Source organism: Pezoporus wallicus, unplaced genomic scaffold, assembly GCF_028554395.1.
Source record: "Pezoporus wallicus isolate ANWC-B61680 ecotype Strahan unplaced genomic scaffold, APGP_CSIRO_Pwel_v1 contig_12974, whole genome shotgun sequence".
NCBI classification, from domain to species: domain Eukaryota; kingdom Metazoa; phylum Chordata; class Aves; order Psittaciformes; family Psittacidae; genus Pezoporus; species Pezoporus wallicus.
In genome coordinates, this window is record NW_026638124.1 from 194,190 (window position 1) to 216,443 (window position 22,254).

At 62.3% G+C, this 22,254-nt stretch overlaps 2 protein-coding genes across 9 annotated transcripts in view; one reads left to right on the top strand and one right to left on the bottom strand.

Annotated features, from left to right (window-relative positions):
* ARL16 (ADP ribosylation factor like GTPase 16) overlaps positions 1–22,254 on the top strand; it is a 251,534-nt gene that overhangs the window by 147,525 nt on the left and 81,755 nt on the right. The window lies entirely within an intron of this gene.
* Positions 893–22,254, bottom strand: part of RBFOX3 (RNA binding fox-1 homolog 3) — a 29,304-nt gene continuing 7,942 nt past the window's right edge. For 3 of the 8 annotated variants that reach the window (XM_057409625.1, XM_057409621.1, XM_057409620.1), the window contains 12 exons: positions 20,318–20,370; positions 8,351–8,602; positions 7,505–7,642; positions 7,003–7,056; positions 6,422–6,514; positions 5,674–5,734; positions 5,440–5,493; positions 5,060–5,192; positions 4,523–4,562; positions 3,952–4,013; positions 3,637–3,715; positions 2,068–2,712 (listed from right to left, as the gene is read on the bottom strand). In XM_057409625.1, the coding sequence (XP_057265608.1) occupies positions 2,668–2,712; positions 3,637–3,715; positions 3,952–4,013; positions 4,523–4,562; positions 5,060–5,192; positions 5,440–5,493; positions 5,674–5,734; positions 6,422–6,514; positions 7,003–7,056; positions 7,505–7,642; positions 8,351–8,602; positions 20,318–20,368 (1,062 nt within the window). In that variant the 5' untranslated portion in view covers positions 20,369–20,370 and the 3' untranslated portion in view covers positions 2,068–2,667. Of the gene's footprint in view, positions 2,039–2,060; positions 2,713–3,636; positions 3,716–3,951; positions 4,014–4,522; positions 4,563–5,059; positions 5,193–5,439; positions 5,494–5,673; positions 5,735–6,421; positions 6,515–7,002; positions 7,057–7,504; positions 7,643–8,350; positions 8,603–20,317; positions 20,371–22,254 lie in introns of those variants that run through there. The other 5 variants (XM_057409627.1, XM_057409626.1, XM_057409623.1 and 2 more) reach the window with 4 other exon arrangements.

Genomic DNA, 22,254 nt, shown 5'->3' on the forward strand with positions numbered 1-22,254 from the left:
AACACTGCCAGGGATGGAGCATTCACCAGTTCCCTGGGCAACCTGTGACAGAGCCTCACCACCCTCGCAGTAAAGAACTTCTTCCTTACATCTACCCTGAACTTCCCATGTTTCAGTTTAAACCCATCACCCCTTGTCCCGTTGCTACAGTCCCTGATGAAGAGTCCCTCCCTGGCATCCTTGTAGGCCAACTGATTCGGTGGCTCCCTCTTCTCCCATCACCATGGCTGGGCTCAGCCCTCACAGCTGGGTGCTTCCCAGGGCCCCCCAAGCTCCTGCCCGGGGACACCTGCCCTGAGATCTCTCCTAGCCCCACATCCCCTCACCTCGGGAGCAGCCTGGTGCAGGTGCGGAGCTGCCAGCAACAGCTCTGCTGCCACGCTCAGCGCTGGGGGCTGCACCATCCGCCATGGCCCTGCCCGCGCCGCCGCTCGGGGCTGGCCTGCAGCACTCCCTCCATGGCTGCTGCGGAGAAGGAGAGAAAATTTATAGCAGCAATTATTTCCTCACAGTCTGGTGAGCAAGCAATTAGCAGGCAGGGCGCAGGAGCGCGCCACGCAGCGGGGTCACCCATCCCCAGCTCCCCCGAGCACCAGCCCCGGCCCACAAACAATGCTGGCTCCTGGTCAGGAAAATTAATATGTCAGCAGTTAAGATGCTGCTCCGCGGTGGGGACTCGCTCTGACATGAATTATCTGAGGCTTGAAAAACGAAGGGCTCAGCACAGCCAGCGGTGAGCTCCTGCTGTGCCTGCATCCCGCTCCCTGCTCCTTCACTGTGGCAAACCCACCCCAACGGGTTCCCCCCTTTGCCTGCCCAGAGGTGTGCCAGGACAGCCAGATCCGCCGTGCCAGCCATGGCCCTGCGCCAGTCAAAACCTGAGTCGCCCTGGTTGAAGAAAGAAATCTTTATTAATAATTTCAATAATAATAATAATAATCCTTGTAATAATAATAATAATACTGTTTATTAGAATGGTCACACCTTTGAAGCATACAGGATGGGCAAGTGCCAGCCTGCTCGCCGGCGGCCGGCGCAGGGGTTGCTGTAAGGAAGAAGCCAGTACAGCGGTGGAAGGAGCTTTGTACAGGGCAGGGGCATGGGGCCGGGGCGGCCGGGGCTATGTACACTGGGAATAGAAAAGGGGGAGCTCGTTGCTGGAGCGTTGGGGTGTCTGCAGACTATAAAGTGAGGTTTGAGGAGTGGTGGTGCCGTGGGGGGCCGAGCGCGAGGCCGGCGGGATGGGGCTGCACCCTGGGTGGGCTCTGACCCAGTGTGCCGGCTGCTGCAGACCGAGCCCGGGGCTCAGGCTGGTCCCCACGGGCGATGCCAGTCTGGCCCTGGGCGATGCAATGGCCGAGACCCCGCTCCGAGGGCTGGCAGGGTCCCACTGGCCTGGGCAGGGATGGGGAGCCAGGAGCACGTCCCGTGCCACGCAGCAGGCAGGAGCGGGAGCAGGGTCGGGGCATTCCTATTGGAGCCCCAGGGGATGGGAGGGGAAGGGGATCACAAGCGAGTTGCAAGAAGCTCCTCTTAACAAAAGTTCCCTTTAAAAGGCAGAGGCTGGTCCCCTGCAACGCCCAGCGCCTCAGCAAAGCGGCTCGGCGCGGGAGCCGAGGCCTCGCACACTCGACACGCTGATGACCGGCAGCTCAGGAAGCACGAGGCTGGATTCCCACCCCAGCACAGTCCCGGAGCCGGGGCTCAAGGAAGACGTGGTGCCAGGCGCCGTGGCCCCTCCGGACACCCCGGCTCGGCCTGTGCCGGCTCCCCCTCCGTGCGACGGGCTCAGGGCGAGAGGGGCCCCCCCGGTGTGTCCGTGCGTCCAACCGTGCTCGCCGCGGGCTCCGCCGGGACTCCTCGCGCGGGGCGTGCGGACATTTGGGGCTTTCACGTGGCTGCTGCCGCTTTGCCTTTTTTTTTTATTATTTTTTATTTTTGTTGCTTTGCTTTTGATTTTTTTTATTTTTCATTTTTTGGGGTGTGTGGGTGGATTTTTTGCCCTTCCTGGTCCCAGAAGGAAACAGCGGCGGTTTCACTACAACAGAAACAGAGAGGCAGGTCTTTCACTGGAGCCGCGCGTGGGCAGCCTGGCCGGGGCCACGCTGATGCCATCCCGGCCCCCCCTAGCCCCACACTGCGCCCCAGCCCGGCTCAGCCCCTGAACGTGCAGCAGCCCCTGCTGGCTCCTCTCTTTCCTATGCCCCTTGGGCTGCCGTAGGCACCGTGCCCCCCGTGCCTGCACGAGCATCCCCTCGGCTTTGCAGGCAGATAAGCCCTCTGCACCCCAGCAAGGGCAGTGCCTGCCCGGGGCTCAGGTCAGGGTGAAGCCACACGAGGACCCCACAACCCCCCAGGCTCTGGGCTCGGGGTGCTACCAGGGCCGAGGGCTGGCCCTGCTCCCCATGAACCCCAGGGATGCAGGGACAGGAGCTGCCCCATGTCCCTGCAGGCAGATGATGCAGGAGACCCGGGCAGGCGACAGGGTGGAGCAGCTCGAGGTGACCCTATGGCCTGTGGGCACCGCGGCCCAGGGGAGCCTGGCCGTGCCCCAGCCCGGGCACCCCGTGGTTCCTCCAGAGCCTCGGCCGTGGCTCTGGCTGCCTGGTTTGGTTTGGTGCTAGTGAGCAGTCAGTGTTAGTGGTGGGAGGGGCTGTGTCTGTCTTGCTAGTAGGGAGTGAAGCGGCTGTACCCTCCTCGGTATAGACTAGCCTGCAACATCAAAGATGAAAAAAAAGCCAATCAGTATTTGAGAGAGAGGCAGAGCCCAGTTCTTCCTTTCCTTTCCTTTTCCTTTTGGTTTTCACTTTTTTTTTTCTTTTTTTTCCCAAATGACACCAAATCACTTCTGTCCTTGGGATGTGAGGGGCAGGCAGGGCTGAGGGGGTCCGGTGCTGCCCAGGCTCCAGCACGGCTGTGGGTGCTGCCTTGGTGCCGTGCATGGGCAGAGGCTGCAGGGTGCCCCCAGCATGGCAGCACCGTGGCCAGGCTGCTCCCACCTTCAGCAACTGCGGAGCCCTTCCCCATCCCCATCCCCATTCTGCACATCCCATGGGACAGCGGGGCCACTGCCCCTTGCTACCAGCTGCTTGGGTACCAAGGAATGCCGAGGGGTGCTGAGGGGTGCTCGGCAACCTGGCCCCAGCCATGGGGTTAAAAAAAAGGAAGAAAAGGAGTGGTTGGCTTTGAGATCCCACATGTGAGTGGGATTTTTCATCTTTGATGCTGGTTGTGAAGCTAGCAGAGAGCCGTGGGCTGCAGGCACCAGTGCACATGCATGCTCCCTGGCACAGGGATAAGAAAGGGGGTCCTGGTCCCTGGACAAGGCTTCGGGGGCAGCTGGGTCCCCCAGAAGCAATGTTTGTGGGCAGGACAGTGTGGGACTGCCACCAGCTGGGTGTAATGGGAAATGTGGGGTGAAAGGTGGGGCTGGGGGTCATCCTCTCTTGTGGCCCTGCTTGTGCACAGAGCCAGGCAGGGGCTGTGCTGCTCCTGCCACCAGCTCTGGGATCCCCATCCTGCACCCCACATGCAGGGCTGCCCCGCACCCTCTCAGCGCCTGCCCCATGCCCCATGGGCTCCCTGGGCCGCAGCTCGCGCCGCGAGGCAAAGAAAGGCCGCAGGGGCTGCTCTTACCATGGTGCCGATGCTGTATGTGGCGGCGGGGCCGATGGTGTGGTGGTACGGGTCTGCCGCTGCATACACTCTGCCGTAACTAGGAGCAAACACAGCAGCGGGTGTTAGCGACTGGGGTCGGGGTCCCAGTTCCCACTGCAGCCACCCCTGCCTGGCCACTGCTGAGCCTGGGAGACCCCTGGGATCACCCCACTTCTTCCCCCTGGGAGCCGCAGGGTCCCAGTTTGCAGGACACCCTCATCACCCCTGGCTCCATCCTCACCCCACAGGGGAGGTGCTGGAGTAGGAGCAATGCCCGCGGTGCACAGTGCTTACCTGTCGCTGTATGCTGCCGCCGCTGCCGCAGGCTGGGCGTATCTGTAGGCAGCATAACCCCCCTGCAGGAGAGAGACTGCATCAGGGACAGGCAGCACCCTCGGGGGGCTGGGCACCCCCAGATTCTGCCCGGGAGCAGCGGTGGGACCCCAGTGCCACCAGGCACACTCCGGCCTCATTCCCATTCCCCAGGGCCTTTCACAAACATTAACCTTAACAAATTAGTTTCCAGAGGAGAGAACGTCACCTCCTGATGGCTTTAATGAGGTGTCACGTTCAAGAAACCCGTCAGCCGCCCGCCTGAAATATGGCCAACGGCTTCTTAAAGATGGAGGTGAAATGCCGGTGTAAGACAGTGCACCAGCACTCGCTGGGGCTGTAAATCCCTCAGTGCGGGGGCTGGCGGGGGGCTCAGGACCCTGCACGGTACCACCCTGCCTGCCACGTCCTGTCCCCATGCACCCGGACTCCTGCTGCCTTCCCAGGGGCTGGCAGGGGCAGAGCCCTCCCCAGAGCCGCCTGATGCTGCTTGCCCCTGGCCCTGGCCCAGACCCGGCCCGGCAGCACTTACATAGATCTCAGCTCCATAGAACCCGTCCTGATAAACGACCCTGCAAAGGAGGCAGAGGCGTCAGAACCTGGGCGCTGCCACTGGCACAGAGGGATCGGGGGCACGTGGGGGAGCTGCTTCCAGCAGTGCCCACCCGGGCAGAGTGAGAGCACATCCCAGGCAGACACATGGGACAGGCCACAGGGATGGAGGAGCCCAGGGTATCATCGCTGCCGGCAGCAGCCACAGCCTGCCGTGGCTATGCCTAGCACAGTGGCTGTGTGCATGCCAGGAGAGTATCCCATTAAACCAACTGACGCTGCTGGAGTTACGGGCTCCTTTGGGGTGCAGGAGGCTGGTGAGCACATGGGTCACCCCAGGAGGCAGCAGCCTGGGGGGGTTCACAGACCCCGAGGCCAGGCTGGTGCTGATGGAGCTGCTGCCCATTCCTGAAGGGAGAGCCCAGCAGTGCCAGCACTGATGGCAGCAGGGTTAGAGCAGCGGCAGCAAAGGGACCCCGCACCCCGAGGCAGGTGCCTGCCGGCGCCCGGTACTCACGCTCCGTAGGTGGGGATGGGTGGCGGCGGTGGTGCAGCACGGAACGTGTTGTAGACGGCGCGTCCTCGTCCCCGTAAGTGTGCCCCTCGATAGGCCACGGCCGTCCCCGTGGCGGGGTACGGGAACCCCGTTACTGCAGGAGGGAGGGAGGGAACAAATGTGGGCTTCCCGCAGCAGCTCCCCATGGCACATGTCTGGGACCCATGCCCTCACCACGGGGCATCCTGTGCCACAGCCTGACTCTGTACCCTGGGACACGGCCCCATGGGGATGTCGGGGTGAGGGGCTGGGGAACGCTCAGAGCAGTGGTGGGCTCGGACACGGCACAGAGCCAACGTTCAGGTGGATCTGCAGTGGGGTTGGCCCCAACCCACCATTACCTGCGTAGAACTCGGGGCCGTAGACTGCTCCCACCACAGGGTTCAGCTTCCAGCCTGTGGGCAGGGAGAGATGGTGAGGCCGGGGACACCCTCCCCGCAGTGCTCCCTCATCCCCAGCAGGGCTCTGGGGGACCACAGCTCCCACCCCTGTGGCCTCAGGGCCCAGGGTGCTGGGAGGCTGCACCCACCCTGGAGAGGAGCCGCAGCTCCTACGCTCCTCGTGCTGGCCCTTACCATTGGTGTAGGGGTTGGCAACCTTCTTGTTGGTCATGACACGGGCCGTGGCATTGTTCACCTGCAGAGAGAGCGGATGGGGGCTCAGCGCCTGTGGGCAGCGGGACTGGCGAGGCCGCGGTCCGGTCCCGGGCCTGCGCTGCTGCACTTGGCGCGATGGTACTGCTTCGGGTGCTGGAGTGAAGGATGCACGGGGAGACATGGGGTGAGTCTGCCCCAGCTGCCCTGCCTGCTGCAGCACTGCCTGGACCCCCGGCCAGCCCAGGCCTCCTGCACCAAGCACAGGAAGGATGTGTTTGTGCTGCCCTGCTTCCCACCTCCTGGACGCAGCATCCCAGCTTCTGTGCAGCATCCTTCCCTCTCAGGTGCAGGGAGATGGGGACAGCACATGGAGCAGAGAGCTCATATCCTCCTTGCAGAGCTTAGGGTGGTTGCATGGTGGGCACGGGGCTGAGCTGGGGTCCACCAGACCCCTCTGTAACTGGCAAAACCCAGGCAGAGACCTGGCCAGTGCCCCAGCTCTCCCTGCACGTGAAGGCTTGGTTTAGCCAATTGCTCTTTGTGTCAAGTGAGGAGCTCCCTGCGGCGGGCACACATGCTCCTGTGCCACGCTCATGGACACATGCACGCGGCGGGCAATCCTCCCCTGGGTGACACCCAGAGCCACCCCAAAGCATCCCCTGCCCCAGGCAGGGCGCAGGGGACACAAGCACACGCAGGCATGGCACTAGCACACTTATCTGAGCACCTCAATCTTCCGGCCCTCTACGATGGTGCCATTCAGCTTCTCCCGTGCCCGGTCGGCATCTGTGCTAGTTTCAAAAGTTACAAACCCAAAACCCTGTGAGCAGAGGAGAAAAGGAGAAAGAAAGAGACAGAGAGAGACAGAGAGAGGGTGTGGGGACAGAGAGAGAGAGGGTGTGAATCAGGAGAGCTGGCGCAGGAGAGGAGGCTGCCGCAGTGCAGAGGTGGAGAGCCTGGGCTGGGGTCCCTGCAGGGTCCCTGCTGAGGCCCCAGCATCACCCATGAGCTGGGAAAAGAGTCTGGGAGAGGGGCACAGAAAGCAGGGAAGATACAACAGAGACATCCACACACAGAGGGGGTAGAGCGAGCCGAGCCCTCCCCTCCCTCCGGGGTTCGGGGTGCAGCATACACACAGCCCCCCCAGCTGGCACGGGGCAGGGGGATGGGGCTGCCTGAGGTGGGTCCCCCCAGGGTGGGTACCCTGTGCCTGGGTCCCACAGGGCAGGAGAGGAGGGGAGAGCGGGCACAGGAGCCAGGACCCTCCCCGGGCTCACCGTGGCAGCGCCGGCCGCGGGCAGCACCCACCTTGGAGCCCCGCTCATTGAAAATGATCTCCACGTCCAGGATCTTCCCAAATTGCTGCAAGCAGAGAGCAGAGGGTGAGCACTCAGAGCCTCTGGCACAGCAGGGGCAGGGGTCTGCTGCCATGGGGACCAGAGCAGGAGACCAGGCCAGCGGACCCTCGGTGCCATGCAGGGGAGAGCCCCCAACCCTCCCAAGACTTTTCCAGGACTTGACTACCGTCCACAATCTCAGCCTGCACCGCTCTGAATCCTAGTGAGGGCTGGGAAACGGACAAGGGGAGGGCGACAAGGGCTCTGTATCCCCCATCTCCATGCACAGGACTTGATCCAGAAGCCCAGCTGTTTATTGGGGCTCAAATCCTGCATAACAGCAGCCAGCAGTGCCACGAAAGCACTTGGCACGCCTTGGGCTGGCAGGATGGGCCCTTGGGACAGGGACAATGCATGGTGCAGCACTGAGCAGAGAGCAGGGGATGGGGGTAGCTGGATGAGGCTGGACTCACCCCGAACATTTGCCGCAGGTCGGGGTCCCGGAATCGAAAGGGGATGTTGGAGACGTGTAACCTCTTGGGCTGCTGCTTGTCTGTGGTATCTGTGGAGTGTAGCTGCTGGCTGTCTGTCTGTGCCGCCTCATCTGTCTGCTGTGGGATACAGCTGGACGTCAGCTCCAGCCTTGCCAGCTCCACGTCCCCAAAGCAGGGATCAGAACTCTCCTGTGCTTGGCCCCCAGGGACACCCTGGACCCTGTGGTCCCCAAGCTCTGAGCACCCCATGGGTCTCCCTGCAGCCTGGTGAGCTGGGAGGATGCCGGATGGGATCTGCCTGTGGGGAGTCAGGGAACGCCAGCCTGGGAACCAGCCACCAGCCCTGCCTGCACCTCCCCGACTCAGCCAGTGCTGTGAGTGGCAGCAGGGCATCGCCCACCCTGCGAACGGTGCAGAGACCTGGGGGGCTGAGCGCTGGGGGGGGGGAGAAGCAGGGGGTGACCCATAACAGAGAGCATTGGGTGGCCTTACACCGGCCTCTCCTCTAGTCACCCCAGTGGCACTGGTGCCTGGGTGCTGTGACCACGGCACGTTGGGGTTCCGGGGGGGGGGGGATGCCTGTGGTGGGGGTGCCAGACCCGCCCAGGGGCTGCTGTGGTCGGGCTGGGAACGTCTCAGCTCAGCGGTTTCCTGGCTGAGCTGCATTACAACCCCGTAATTGAAGCTATCTGGTGGGAAGGCAGCCAAGCAGGTAGATTACAAGTGATTAGGAATGCTGGGAGGGGCTGCGAGCAGAGAGCCGGCAGACGCGGCACCCAGCCCGGCACCCGAGGGACCACGGCGGGGCTGGCACCACTGCCTTACCGGTACCGGCTGCGTCCCGGCTATGGACTGTGTGCTGGCGTCGGTGCCCGGCTGCTCGGCGTGGCTCTGTGCTGGTGTGTAGAGGGTCATGGCGTGCTCCGGTACTGTGCTTTGCCCCGAGTAGTCCGGCGTGGGGTGCGGGTGCGGCGGCGCGAACTCTGCGGGGATCCCGTTCTGGGGGGGCGGGGGGTACTGGGCCGGGGGGTAGGGCTGAGCCATTGCGTCCGGCGGAGCCGTGGCGTCCTGGTTACCCTGCCAAGACAGCGGCACCGGCCCCTTACCCGCTGCTGTCCCTGGGGTGCCACCTGCCGGGGGGGGGGTCCTGCTCCCGCAGCCAGCCCAGGCTACCCCAGCCCACGATGCCCCAGCCTTTGGTGTCCTCCCCAAGCCTCGGGCTGTCTCTGTGCCGCAGCAGCTATTGGGTCTCATTGCCGCAGCTGAGCCCCCGTCCTCTCCTGCTCCAGAGTCCTGCCTGCCCGGTGCACTGGGCTCAGGCAGCAGGAGGGCAGAGCCTCCCTCCACAGGGCTTAAGTAGGGGAGCCCACACATCACCCTCTCCTCTGGGAAGGAAACCAGGACAGTCCTTGCTTTGGAGTCCAGCACGAGGACAAGCAAAGCCAGGCCAGGCTGGCAACATCACTCTGGAAGGCTGCAGAGCACTAGCACCCACCGGCAGCAAACCCGATATCCTGGTGATGGTGGTAGCATCAGAGAGGACTAGGGTCGGAGGGAGGGGACCAGGGAGGATGCCGATGACCTCTTGGCAAACACAGGCAGGGATCAATTAACTGCTAATTATTTAATTAGGCCCTTTGCTCTAACACAGCTGACTCGACTGCCCTGGTCAAACAGGGTGAGCTGCACTCATGCCATGGGGTGAGGGCTGCCCATTGCCTGCTGGGGTACAGCGGGGGGGCTGCCAGCCTGTGCCTCACACCCACCATCCATCCATCCTCACAGCAGGCACCCAAGGGCTCCCCTCCCTTGCACACGTGTGTGCTGCACCCGCTGCCACACACAAACACCCTCTGCGGAACACGGCAGCAGCCCCTCGGATGCTTTACTGCCTCCATGGCAGCCTCTCACCCATGAAATACATCTGTGGCTCAGCCTGTGCTGACAAGCTCCTTAATTGTGTGTGTGGCCGATTTATGGAGCACAAGGACATTGGGGGCAGAGGGGGGAGCACTGCCAGGCACCGCTGCAGCCGGCAGGGCCATCGCACCTGCAAGGGAGGCAGCAGAGCCCACACTGGGGCCACGCTGGGGACCACATGTGAACCCAGTGTGAACAACCCTGCTACAGATCTGCAAGTCACTGGCAGACTCCTGCCAGCCCTGTCCGTGCTGACTCAGCTGCTTGGGGACGCGCCAGCCAGATGCTCCTGCCAGCACGGCTGGGGGTGCTGGTGCTGCCGATGCTGTAGAAACCCCATCCCCGGTGCTGCCGTGACCCAGCTGTTGTCTGCACCGCGGTGTGAACCCACCTTGCAGGCTGGAGGGTTCCATCCTGCACCCAGCCTGGCCCTGGCGCCTGAGCCTACTCCTGGGAGTGGGCAGACACTGAGCTCCCAGTCACACTCCCGGCGCCTGACCCTAGCCTCCTGCATGGATGGAGCCAGGAGCAGCCTGCAGCGCTCCTGCATGCTCCGCTCTAGGTGGACACTCATCCTCTTTATCACCATAGCCGGGACCAACCACCATAGCAGCAGGAATGGGCACTGATGCCCAGCAGGAAGAGCCAGCAGGCAGGGGGACGCAGATGGGTGCTGGGCAGGGACTGTCCCCACCCACCCAGGCCTTAGTCCCTGCTGGCTCCTTGCCATGCTGCCCCGACAGCCACGCTCAATATCTCTTATTAATTGGGGCTGTCGCAGTGCTTGTCTGCCCAAGTATTATTTCATTCAGGGACCATTAGGTTCCCCTGTTCTGCTGCTTGCTGTCGCTGGGGCTGCTGGTGCTGCAGAGGCACAGAACCATGGCTCCTGCTGCCTCCCTCTGCCGGTGCTGCCCGTCCATCTCCGGGGCTGCTGGGCTGGGTGGCAGGGGTTGCCAGGTATGAGGAGGGGATGGCGACAGGTTTGGCTGTGCAATACCCATTGAAATGACAGGGAACGGGCTGCTGCTCGCTCTGCACCCTGCACTGCCTGTGTCCTCCCCTCCTGCTGAGGATCCCAGGGACAGGGAGCCCCATCCATCCAGCCGCTCCCCAGACCCAGCCCTGGAGTGCGGAGCTGGCAGCACCCTGAGGTCCCCTGTATGGCGTCCCCTATCCCCTGCTCACAGCTCAGCACCACACCACCAGCCCTGCGCAGCGGCTGGCACGGCAGGTAAGGGGTAGATATCATCTTTAGCTGATTAAATGTCCCTCATTAACGAGTTTCTTTAATTAATGAAGTTTTTGTGTTTGCTCCACTTGCTTTCTCCTCACTGCACTCTGCCTCCTCAGCACAATCCAGGCCATTTCCTTTCAAGTCATTTGGCGCGTGGGGCCAGTTCCTGCCGACGCCGCACTTTGGTGATTGTGCCTGTCAGCTTGGGGCTGCCGGCGCCATTCCAACGTTTGCTCCTTCTTAAGAAAACAAGGCACCTGCAGCCCCGTGTCTGAGCAACCGGCAAAGCACAGAGCACCTGCGCTAACGACAGGGCACCCGCTGGCCCCGGCACCCTGCCCTGAGCCAGCACAGCTCACCCTCGATGGGCATCCTGCCGGCACAGGACAAAGGAGCAGGGTGCGACCTCCCCTGGGTTATCAACCACTCATGAGCCACTGTCACCTCCTGCCACCCACCTCTGGCCATAGACAGGCAACGCGGTGGCCCCATGGCCCCCAAGGCAAGCCAGCGAGCCATGCTGTGCCCTACCCAGTGCTGCTGTTGCAGGGGTGGCACTGCATGGTGCCAGCACAGCACCGCTCAGTATGGCACATATATAGCCTGGCTGGAAGCTACTGTGCTGAGCCCTGGAGCAGTGGGGAGGGGGCACAACCCTGTCACCACACACCTGCCCACTGCCAGCGCAAAGAGAGCCCCCGAGAGCGGCACACACCGAGGAGCCTGCAGCCATGCGTGTCCGAGCAGCAAAGGAACACGGATTCAGCCCAGCGCTGGTCCCTAATGCCTCCCACTGGGAACCAGCCATGTGCCAAGGGGTGTAGCACGGAGCTGGGGCCCTGACCCCGTCACAGCATTCAAGGAGGACACCAAGACGCTCCTCCAAGCTGCACAGCCTCAGCACATCCTGCAGGGTGGCTGCTTGCTGCTGCAACAGGTCTGCAGCACGGTGCTGTGGTGGGACCCACTGTGCCTGCAGCAGGACCCAGAGCTGTGACAGGGAGGCTGATGGGAGCATCCACCCTGGCGCTCGCTGCCTTGGAGAAGGGCAATGCAGCAGGGCCATGTGGCACAGATGGGCTTGGCAAAGTCCTGGCAGCGGCAGGAGGGTCCTCACATGGCCACACATGCCCCCCGGCACCCAGGGACCACGGGCCATGCCCAGCACAGCTCATCCGCGTGACAGCCACAACGTCCCCGCTTCGATCCAGCCGCTTGCTCATGCTAATGACTATCAACATGAAACAGGGGCCGTGAAGGGGAAGAAAATTACTCCCTGAAAAGGAATTGACTGATCCCCGTCATTTCTCAAGGAATCACTGACCTGTGAATATTTCATTACCCAAAATGCTGCGCCATCCATACAAAGCAGTGCCTGGCCCCCAGCAGGCTCCAGCCACAGAGCCCCAGGCTGCAGCATAGGGTCGGGGCGCTCGCGTTGGGGGCCTCTGGATTCCAGGAGGTACAAGCCCTGTGTGCCACAGGGGACAGCAGCAGTTGCTTCTCCTCTCATCCTCTCCAGAACGGGGCCATTGCAGCCCCATGGAACTGGGGAGGGACAATGGGGGAATCGCCCCCGCCGGAAGGAGCCGTAAAGGGAGGTGAGGAGCTGCGGAGGCCGGAGGTAGCAGCCGCTGTGCTTAATGTCTTCATTAAGGAGGAGGCAGGGAGGGGTGGGAGCTTGCTAATGGCATCTGCCAGTGATGCTCAAGTGGGAAGCTCTGCAAAGAGCAGCAGGGCTGGAGAGAACAGGCAGGACCCGAGGGGCAGGACTGATGGTGCAAGAGGAGGAGGAACTGGGGGAAGGCAGGGCAGCCTGCTAGCATGGGAAAAAGACCATTTGCTGGGCTGCCACACACTGTCCCAGCACCTTCTGCCCCCTTTTCCTTGCTGCTCCTGTCCCCCAGCAGAGCTCAGTGGCCAGTGCACTGCCAGGGCTGGACACTGCTTCCCTCTACCTGAAGGAGCCCAGGAGGACCTGGTGGCCATGCAAAGGCCGTCAGGAGCAGAGATGAGATGCCAGCCCAGGCAGCAGGCACAGCCCATGTCCCATTGTCACCTCCCACGTGGGGCCAGGGGGGAGCAGGGTCCGGCCCCAGCTTCCGGCTCCACCAGCTGGAAACTTCGAAGCTGAGGCCACATGAAATATTCATGAAGTAAATGGTGCAATTTCATCTGCATTCAGCCAACTTCATGTATATTTCAGAGTATTATGAAATGATAATGTTGTGTAACCGAGGCGAGACGGGGGTGCTGGGGGGGCTCCCAGCCACCCCCACGTGCTCACGGCTGACACGGTGCAGGTACCTGTGACGGAGACGGGACAGGATCAGGCCCGCAGCCAGCGGGAGGACACACAGCGCTGCTCCATCCCAGCACTGCCAGTGGTGCCAGGGCTCACCCACAGCAGCTCCCAGCCCGAGCACACGCTGCTGATGGCACAGCCAGGCCACCCCTGTCACAGCTCTTCTCCCCGCAGCAGCGCAGCCCTGCTGCGCACAGTGCTGGCCAGGGTTCCCAGCAACGCTTGGTTCCCATAGGCCACGAAACGGTTTGGGATGGGCGGACACACGAGGCACAAGCCCAGCTGCAAAGCAAAGGGATGGCAATGGGCTGGAGAGGACCCAAATCCTCACAGCATCTGCCTGAGCTACCTGCTCCTGCTGAGCCCTGCAGTCACCAGAGTCACCGCCATGCACTGCACGGCTCTGTGCATCAGGGTGACCAAAAGCCACACCAGAGACTGGCCTGTCTGCTGCTGCCAGTGGTGCCAGGAGGCAGCCACTGTCACCTCACCTCTGCCAGGAGCTGGGGGCACTGGAGAGCCCTGGCAAGGGCCGCATCCACCAGCCTCATGCTGCAGCCGTGGGCATGACACCGGCTCCAGCCGCATGCGTGCATCCTGCTCCACAACTCATGGGTCCCCAAGGAGCCCAGCCACTGCCCGGTCCTGGCCCCACTCCTGCAAAGCCTCTTGCACCAGGAGCCATCCATGGCCCTGTCACTGTCACACTGTCATCACGCTGGGCTCTGGCACAGCCGCACGCGGCGCATGCTCACACCAGGCAGTGTGGGGCACCGTGGACCCATGTGTGCGCCCGGGCGAGCGCTCTCACGCAGCCCTCTCTAATAGGCAGTCAGGAGCATAATTTTTCCTCTAATTACATATTCAGCACTTCTGAGAAAATGAGATTTTGGTAATTCAATTGGACTGAGAAGCAGGGCTATAATAAAATGAAATTTGTAACAATCGCACAGTTAAATTAGTTAAATGGAGAGGAAGGAGCTGTGGAAAATTGACCCCTCGATCTCCTAAAGACTAATCAGACATTTGAACCCAGTTGTGCTAACAAAGCCCCCAGGGTGTTGCAGCACAGCACGAGGGGGAAACCAGAGGTGCCGCGAGGGAAGAGCTGGAAAACAGCTGGGACCACGTGGAGCCGCAGAGGGGACCCCCAGCTCCGGACCCGGGGGGGTGGGATGGGTTTGGTGGAGAGAGTGCCAGGACTTGGCCATCAGATCCTGGTGAAGGCCCGTGCCATGGTCCCACCAGCTCCTAGACATTCACCACATCCTTGACCGCGCTTGGGTGTATAAAGGCTGGTGAGTCCCTCTCTGCCATTGGGGACCACAGGGATGCCGGCAGCCATGCCCTGCAGTGGGACATCCCTGGGTGGGGACAGCCACCGCAAGGACACCAGGACAGGGACGCAGCACACTGCCCCGGGCAGGCAACGCTGGGGGAGAGGGGTGTCCCGCAGCTGGAGGGGCTCTGCAGTAGGTACGGGGTGATGAGCCCCAATATTTATCCCTGTGCTCATCTTTTCTGGTTTTTCTCATGAAGGAAAAGCAGAAAAAGATGAGTTTCTCATTTGCAAGTTAATTAGTCTAATTACCTCTAATTAAGAGCTCCCCACACAATGCAGATCACAAATACGCTGCCACTGTCGCCTGCTCCCACTCTCTTCTCCCCAGTTCTGATTTTACACAAGAGCTGTTTGAAGGCTGAGGGGGGGAGATGCTGAATAGGTGCAGCCAGGGGGGGACGACAGTGTGGGATCCCCCCAGCCTGGGGCTGCTCCCCCTATCAGCTGCTGCCAGAGCTCCTCTAGCCCCACCAGTGCTCCCTGAGGACCCCAGCCTGCAGCCAGAGCTCAGCCCATCCCAACCCCTGCCAGGGTAAGGAACTGGGAGCCCGCTGATGTGCCACCACCCTGTGCCACCAGGACTGTGCTGCAGCGGGGCACTGGGACCTGTGGGGATCACGTCAGCTTACGTGTCATTTTCTACTCAGGTAATGCCAGTGGTGAGGGATCACAGTGTGGAGATGAGGGGAAAATCATGATAAAGTGCTGCAAGCCTGGAGCTCAGGTGAGGGGGAGCATCCAGACCTGCCTGGTCCCCCTGCCATGGGCCATCAACTGCCACCACCCTGTATCCCACAGCAAGCCCCAGTCACCTCTCCGGGTGCCAGCCACAGTGACCCCCTGGCTCTGCAGACATGCTCCAGCCCCAGCACCCATGTCGTGGTGATGGGAGGCCTCCTGGAACCAGGGTGCAGCAGCCCCTGGCTCTGATGGAGGGGGCATGGATGAGATCCCTGAGGGTGTGAGTGGGACTTGGCTCCACAGGTGCTGACCCAGCAGGTTCCCACCTGCCTGTCCCACACAGCAAAACCCCGGCAGCTCCAGCGCAGGGGCAGGAGCTGCCCAAGTGCTGCTGCTGGCACCGCCTGCATCCCCTTCCTGCGCTCCTCTCACTGTGCAATAGGTGACTGCTGCCAGGGATCACATCTCAGCAGTGCTGTTCACACAGGGGCTGGTGCGAATCCTGCTGATGCTGTGCAAACCCCATCTCTAAGAGCCGTGCAGCACAGCCGGGGTGCCACAGCCGCTGGGGTGAGGGCGCTGCCCTGGCAATGCTGTGGCTGCCAAACGCTGGAGCCGCCGATCACTTGGGAAGGGGTGAAGCCCTGCGGGAGCCAGGAGCTCGAAACCTGCTGGTCACACAAACTGCCAGGCTCACACGGGGGCTCACCCCGGCACAATGGGGCTCACCAGGCGATAGCCATTGCCGCAGGGAGCATCCTCAGTGTGCACAAGCAGGGATGTGCCTGTGTGTCCCCTGCACCGGGGGCTCATGCCCACACTTGTTCTATACCCCCATTTACCTGCAGTGCTCCCTGACCACTCCAGCTCCTGCCCGCTCCCTGCTACCCACCAGGAAGGTCAAAGCCCCAGCTTCCCATGGGCTTGGAGCCTCCTCTGCCCCACTGCCCCACCCCGGGCAGCCCAGCACCAGGAAGACTCAGCTCCTTCCACACAGACACTTGGTCCCCGCCCTGTACCGAGGCACTGACCCAGCAATCCCCAACACCAGCACTTCCCCAAGCTTCCCTGTGCCCAGCCCACGTCTGCCCGGTGTGCCTGCTTGCCAATACCAGCATCACCAAAGGGACTAAAGCCCATCCTGGAGGGCTGCGGTGCTCTTGGTGCCCACGCTGCTCACCACTGAAGGCCGTTGTTACACAGACACAAGCTGTGGGAACAGGGCAGCATCGCTACTGCTTCCCACAGAGCCACCGTGCTCACGCTGGGGTTGATGCCAGCAGCACCCTGCTTCTGAGGTCCCTCTGGAATGAGGGACGTGATGCACCCGCCACGCATGGGAGTCCTGTCTGGGACCAGCGACAGGTCGTGCTCATGGGGAGGGCAGCCGGGAGCTGAGGCACCACCGCATTGCTGCAGGTCCCTGGAGGAGCCCAGGGTGATCGGCCCCAGCACCCAGCATCCCACCCAGCCCTGGCTCCAGCCTCCGGAACCAGTCTGGTCCTGGGGCAGCGCAGGGAAATCTGGTTTCAAACGCACTTTCCCATTTGGGTGCTGGGCCCTCAGCTGGGGGCAGGCGGGGGCCGGGGCCGGGAGCTGGCGCGGGCATCCTGCGCCTTTCCTTCTCATTAGCCTTTCTTCGTTAAACCATACCCTGCACCCACTGCCTGTAATGCTTTAAAGAATGATAGATACTAAATCTAATTTAATCTACTCATTCACCCATCACTACAGTACTAAAATAGGAATATACCTATAAAAAGAGCATCGCCAGGCAGTGTAGGCCCAAATTACAGCTATTGTGGGAAAAGCAGCTTTGCAAAGCTAAAATTAATGTCAGTGTTTTCAATATATTGAAGAACAAGGAAAGCAGATTTTTTGCAGCTTTCGAGCCCGTCCTGTGCTATGGAAGGCGGCTGCTGTGGTGCGGGAGAGCAGCCAGAGCCAGGAGCTGCTGTGCCGGGGCTCACATCCACGCGATGCACAAACCAGGGGAGAAACCAGGTTTGAAACGAACCCGCTGCTGCAACGCGCGACAATACAGCTCAGAATAGACGTGCTCCCTAAAAATATAATATGCTAAACTTGGCAGCAGCCCTTTTGCAAAGGAATTTTCCAAGCAGCTTTTTGCAGAAGCTGTTTCCCGGTGGGTCGGGTGCTGCTCAGCCGAGCCTTGGGTGCTGTGGGCTGGGCAGCGCGGTGCAACTGCAGGCACCAGGGATGCACCAGAGATGCTCCTGGTGAGCGGGGCCGGGGGGGGAGCTCAGCCCGCCTAAGCATCAGCCAGGTCCTGCACCCAGGTCTTCACACAACACTGCCTGCACCAGGGTCTGTGCCTCACTCAACGCTGATGCTGAGCCTCAGAGCATGGGTCTGTTTTGGGTCAGCACCATGCCTCGTCCTGGAGCAATTAGCTGCTTGCTTGTAATTACAGCAGAGAGACTTTTTAAGCAGCAACTGATTCCTCTGTTAACGAAATGGAGCAACCAATGGCTCGCTCTGCACCCAGGTCCTCACTGAGCAAGAGCTAAACGTTACTGCCAAACCCCACCAAAGGATACGGCATTCCTGCCTGTCCCACTGGAGTGGGCTGCTCGGTCATGGTCATGCGCCCACCCTGCAGCTCCCTGCTGGAGCCCTGGTGCTGGAGGTTGGCAGGGCCAGGGGATCCCTGCAGGCAGCGTGGCTGCACCATGCCGGGTGCTGTGAACCACAGCTGCTGCGGGTAGTGCTGGTTGAGCCGACGGAGCTGCAAGGTGCCCGCATCCGCCTGCATGAGCCCTTTGCACTGCCAGAGCCCGCTGGCAGCCGGATCTTCCCTGGCGCTGAGCTCATCAAAGTCCACAGGCAACTTCATCTCTTGGTCATTCCTCCAAATACCAGCCCTGTGAGAATGCTGGAGCCAGGGAGCTACGAAACACAAGTGACCTCTTAGGGATCAAATACAGCAAATACCAACAAGCTGCCTGCAGGAAGAGGAGGTGTCCAAAGGGGTAAGGTCAGTTACTGCACTTGGGGGCGGACCCTATCACCCCCAGCTCACGTCCCCCAGGCCAGCATAGCCAGACACACACCCTGGCGCAGGAGAAGCCAGTGGCCACCCAGGCCTTTGGCACCATCCCCATACATCCCCAGGTGTGATGCGCACACATCTGCCTCCCTACGTACACACACACGCTGGACAGGGAACCGCAACCCACAGGGTCCAAACCGAGCCCGCCGAAGGCGCCAAGTCACGATGCCTCCGAGTTGAGCTGGCTGGGCAGAGGCAAACTCTGTGGCGGGCATGGGCTCCCTGTGCACTCCTGTAGCGCAGGCGTGCTGAAGGTGTGCGCATCCCAACTCCAGAGCAAATTTGGGGCTAAAGCATCAGGGAGCAGGAGGCTCCTTGCACAGCTGGGCAGGATGAGAAGTCCTAAGCCCCTTCCCCATGTGACAGCATCAGTGACATCCCTCTGCCTGACACCTCGTTGTGACATGCACCAGGAACTCCCCATCCCCAAGCACCGGGCGAGGAACCTCAGCAAATGCCGAGTCCCGGGGATGAGGACGGAGATTTTGGCCTCCATCACGGTCATTAGCTGGGTGAAAATCCAACTCCAAGTCTCTTCCTAAAACCCTCCTTCCTGGCTCATGAGTCCAGACCCGCTGCCAAGGAGCAGGAGGCTTCTGGGAGAGTGGGGAGGAAGAGACGCTAAACACGATGGTCGAATTAAAACAAACAGGGCGATGGGGGACCAGGAGCTGCTGGCTGCAGTTTGCTGCGCGGTGGGGAACAGCTTCTCCTTCACAGGGACCCCGAGCTCCCCCGTGCACAGCGCAGCCCCTTCCGCTGCCCTCACCACTGCTGCCCTGCAACCGGCAGCCGCAGCCCCAGGAGCCAGCAGGGAGCTGGAGGCGCTGCAGGGCACACGGCACATGCCAGCCCCTCGCTGGAGGGACAGGAGATCCCACCCAGAGAGAGAAACCTCCCGTGCAGGCAGCAGAGGCTGCAGCCCCACGTCAGCGGCAGGTTCAAAGCACCGTGCACGCCCCTCAGAGGAATGGACCCCCCCAGGGACAGGTCAGGGCTCGGGGCTGGTGCCCAGTGTCTGATGTGCCTGGCGGCTGCAGGGACCTCAGCACTGGCTGACAGAGCCGAGACTGAAATCCAGACCAGCCCCAGCTCTCCCCAGCCTCTGCCTGCAGGAGGGTGCAATAAATCACGCACCCATCTTGGCCGGCCTCTGCAGCAGCCCCTGCATGAGCCCTGGCCCCGCACGCAGCCCATGGCTGCTGCTGCACTTGTACAGCCAGCAGCGGCTTTGCCAGCCCCCTCTCCAGATGGAGCAGCCCTGGGCCTCACTGCTCCCACAGACAGCACAGCCACGCTCCGGCCACCGCATTCCACTTGGACACAGGGTACAGACATCCCGAGGGACCAAAAGGCTCCCTGCCCATCCCCGCTGGGGCCGAGGGTTTGCACCAGTGCCTGGTCCTCCCTGCCGGGGAAGCCGTACAGGCCACAGCGAGCGCGGTGAGGATGCCATGAATTTTTAAACTCCTGAAAGCACAAATGGAGCAGTTCTCCTGGCTGGAGATGGGATTTCCGAGGCAGCAGAGCGGCTGGAGGAGGAAACGCTGCTTCTCCCGAGCTGTGCTTCCCCCGGGACAACACGCCCGGAATCCCAGTGCACTGGGTGCAGCGCGGGAGCCAGGGCAGCCCATGGGACAGAACGCTCTGGCCAGGAGTTAAGCACCAAACCCACGGCCTGGGCACCCTCTGGCCAGGCTGCCCAGACCTGGAGCTCACCCAGACCCACCGTCCCTCCGGTGCCTCCGCAGCATCTCCCTGTCCACAGCGAGACAAACCCACACACGCTTGACCCTGCAGCCTGGCTGCAGACACATGTAACATGACAGCACACACATATGCGCACACGCGTGTGCATGCACAAGCTCATCGCCTTCCCTTCTCCCCAGAGGCTGCTCACGCCACGCAGGAGCCTCATTCCTCTCATTCCTTTACCAGAGCATCCATCATCACCGGCAGCTCTGCCTGCCGCACTGCCCGTGCCTGAGCCCGCTCCCAGTCCCGGTCACGCTTCCAACTGCCATGGAGGGGAAATCAGAGGAACCCCAAAGGAACCACAGCCGGGGGCTGTGAGCTGCCACCGCTGCCAGACGGGCCGGTGCCGCGGGGCCGGGGCCGGAGAGGCCCCGCGCCCGGGGAGGAAGCAGTTAAGCTCTGACCCTCCGCTGAGGAGGAACCGGCCAGAAACACGTGTGAAGCGAAAGCAAAAAAATCCCCCGCAGAGGGCGACTTACCTGTTGGAGGTAGAGGAAGGCTGGAGGACAGGGGAGAGAGTGAGGAAGCATGCCTGAGTTGGAGACAAGGAGGCAGCCCGAGTTAGCCATGGAGCACAGCATGTGTCGACAGGTAGCCGTGAAGCTGCTCGCGGGTCCGTCCTCTTCCGCACAGCGCTATATCCTCGTCTTCCCGGCCGGCCCCTCGGGCTCTCCCCTCCTCGCCGTCCCTCCCGACCCCTCGGCGCTAGTTAGGAGGGTTCATCTGCGGCAGGCCGCTGCGCCCGCAGCCGCGCTCCGCGGTTCACTTCGGTGCCATTAGACACTGGCACTGAGCGCACGGTCTGCAAAGGGTGTGCGTGAGCCAGAGCGGGAGCGGGAGAGAGAAAGGAAGGGGAGGAGGAAGGGAAAGAGGGCTCGGGAGCGAAATAAAAGGGGTGGGAGTTGGAGGAGGAGGGGGAGTCCCCTGTGCATTCAGACATCAAACAGAGCTCTGTATAAAATGAAGAGAATCCGTAATGACATGAGAACAGCTGATCCCGCACTTAACCCCTCCGCCGCCGCTTGCAGACGCTTCCCACCGCCCCGGCCGCACGCCGCCGCGCTGCGGGAGCACAGGCAGGATGGGGCCGGCGGCGGAACCGCCTCCCATCGCGGCGCTGGCTCCCGGGGGAAGAAGGGGCTTACCGGGAGTTTCGGTGATGCACCGCGGGCGCCCCGGGAAGCCGTGCGGAGCAGCCGGCGCTCCCAGCCCCCGCGATGGCAGCGCCGCGGCCGCGGGGCTCCCCATGCACACGCAGCCGGACACATGCACACGCACCACGCTCTCCCTGGGACACACACACGCAGACGGGGCCGGCGGCGGGCAGGGAGCCATGCAGCAGCCCCAGCCCCCGCCCCGCCTCCCTGCGAGGCACAGACCCGCTCACGCCTGCAGCACGCATGGCCCCGGCAGCCGCCGGCCTTCGCGGTGGGAGCCGCCGCAGCCTCGGCGCTGCCAAGCGCAGGGCCTGCTCCGGGCAGGCTGCGAGCCCCGCTGGCGCGGGGAGCTGCGGGAGCACCGGCATCCCCGCGCGCCCTGCAGCCGTGAGGACCCCCTGCCCCGTGCTGGCAGCGGGCGGGGGCGGCCCTGGCGGAGCTCAAGAGGCTTTTTGGCATTTCAGACTGGCCTGCGGTACTGCCGGCAGCCCTGACGCATCAACGCCGCGCACACCTCTGGTACAGCTGCCGTAGCAGCAGCCTACATGCCAGTGCCCGTGAGGGACAGCCGGCACGGGCACACGCTTGTGCTCGTTGGGGTCCCTGGTCCCACCTCGTGCAGCACTGGCACCCTGAGGTGCTGCAGAGCTCAGTTCTGTCACAGGGGTTCCTGTGCTGGCGTCCCACACTGCCGGCACCGCATCACACCTGACTTCAGAGCCGGGACGGCATTGTGTCTGGCTATGTGGGAAATGAAACGTGGGCTTGGTTCAGTTTCCATCTTGGCCAAATGTGATGCACAAAGGCAGGTCTGTGCCAGCAGCTGCTGATGCTCCGTCTCCTCTGGAGCCTCCAGCACACAACCAGCCTTGATCGGAGGCTGGGATTTTCCACAGTATCCCCAGGCAGAGCGACACGCTGCAGTGTCCTGGTACACTCGCAGCGGTTCCTGCTCTGCTGCAGACACTCCACAGCAGTGGCGTGGCCGGCAGGAGCGACCGGGCAAACCTGGTGAAACAAACAGCTCTGGGAAAAGCTGCCCCGAGAACGGTGTCTGGGTCCTGAGGGTGCCAGCCCCCTGCAGGGTCCTGCTCCTGGGGTGACCATGCTCCAAAGGGACCATGGGGTGCCAGATCAGGCAAGGGACATGGGGTCTCATCACCACCACCCCGTGGTACTGAGAGGAGCCTGGCAGCAACATCTGCTACCAGCAGCATCCTCTGGCCACCACTCCATGTGAGGAGCATGCGCTGCAGTGA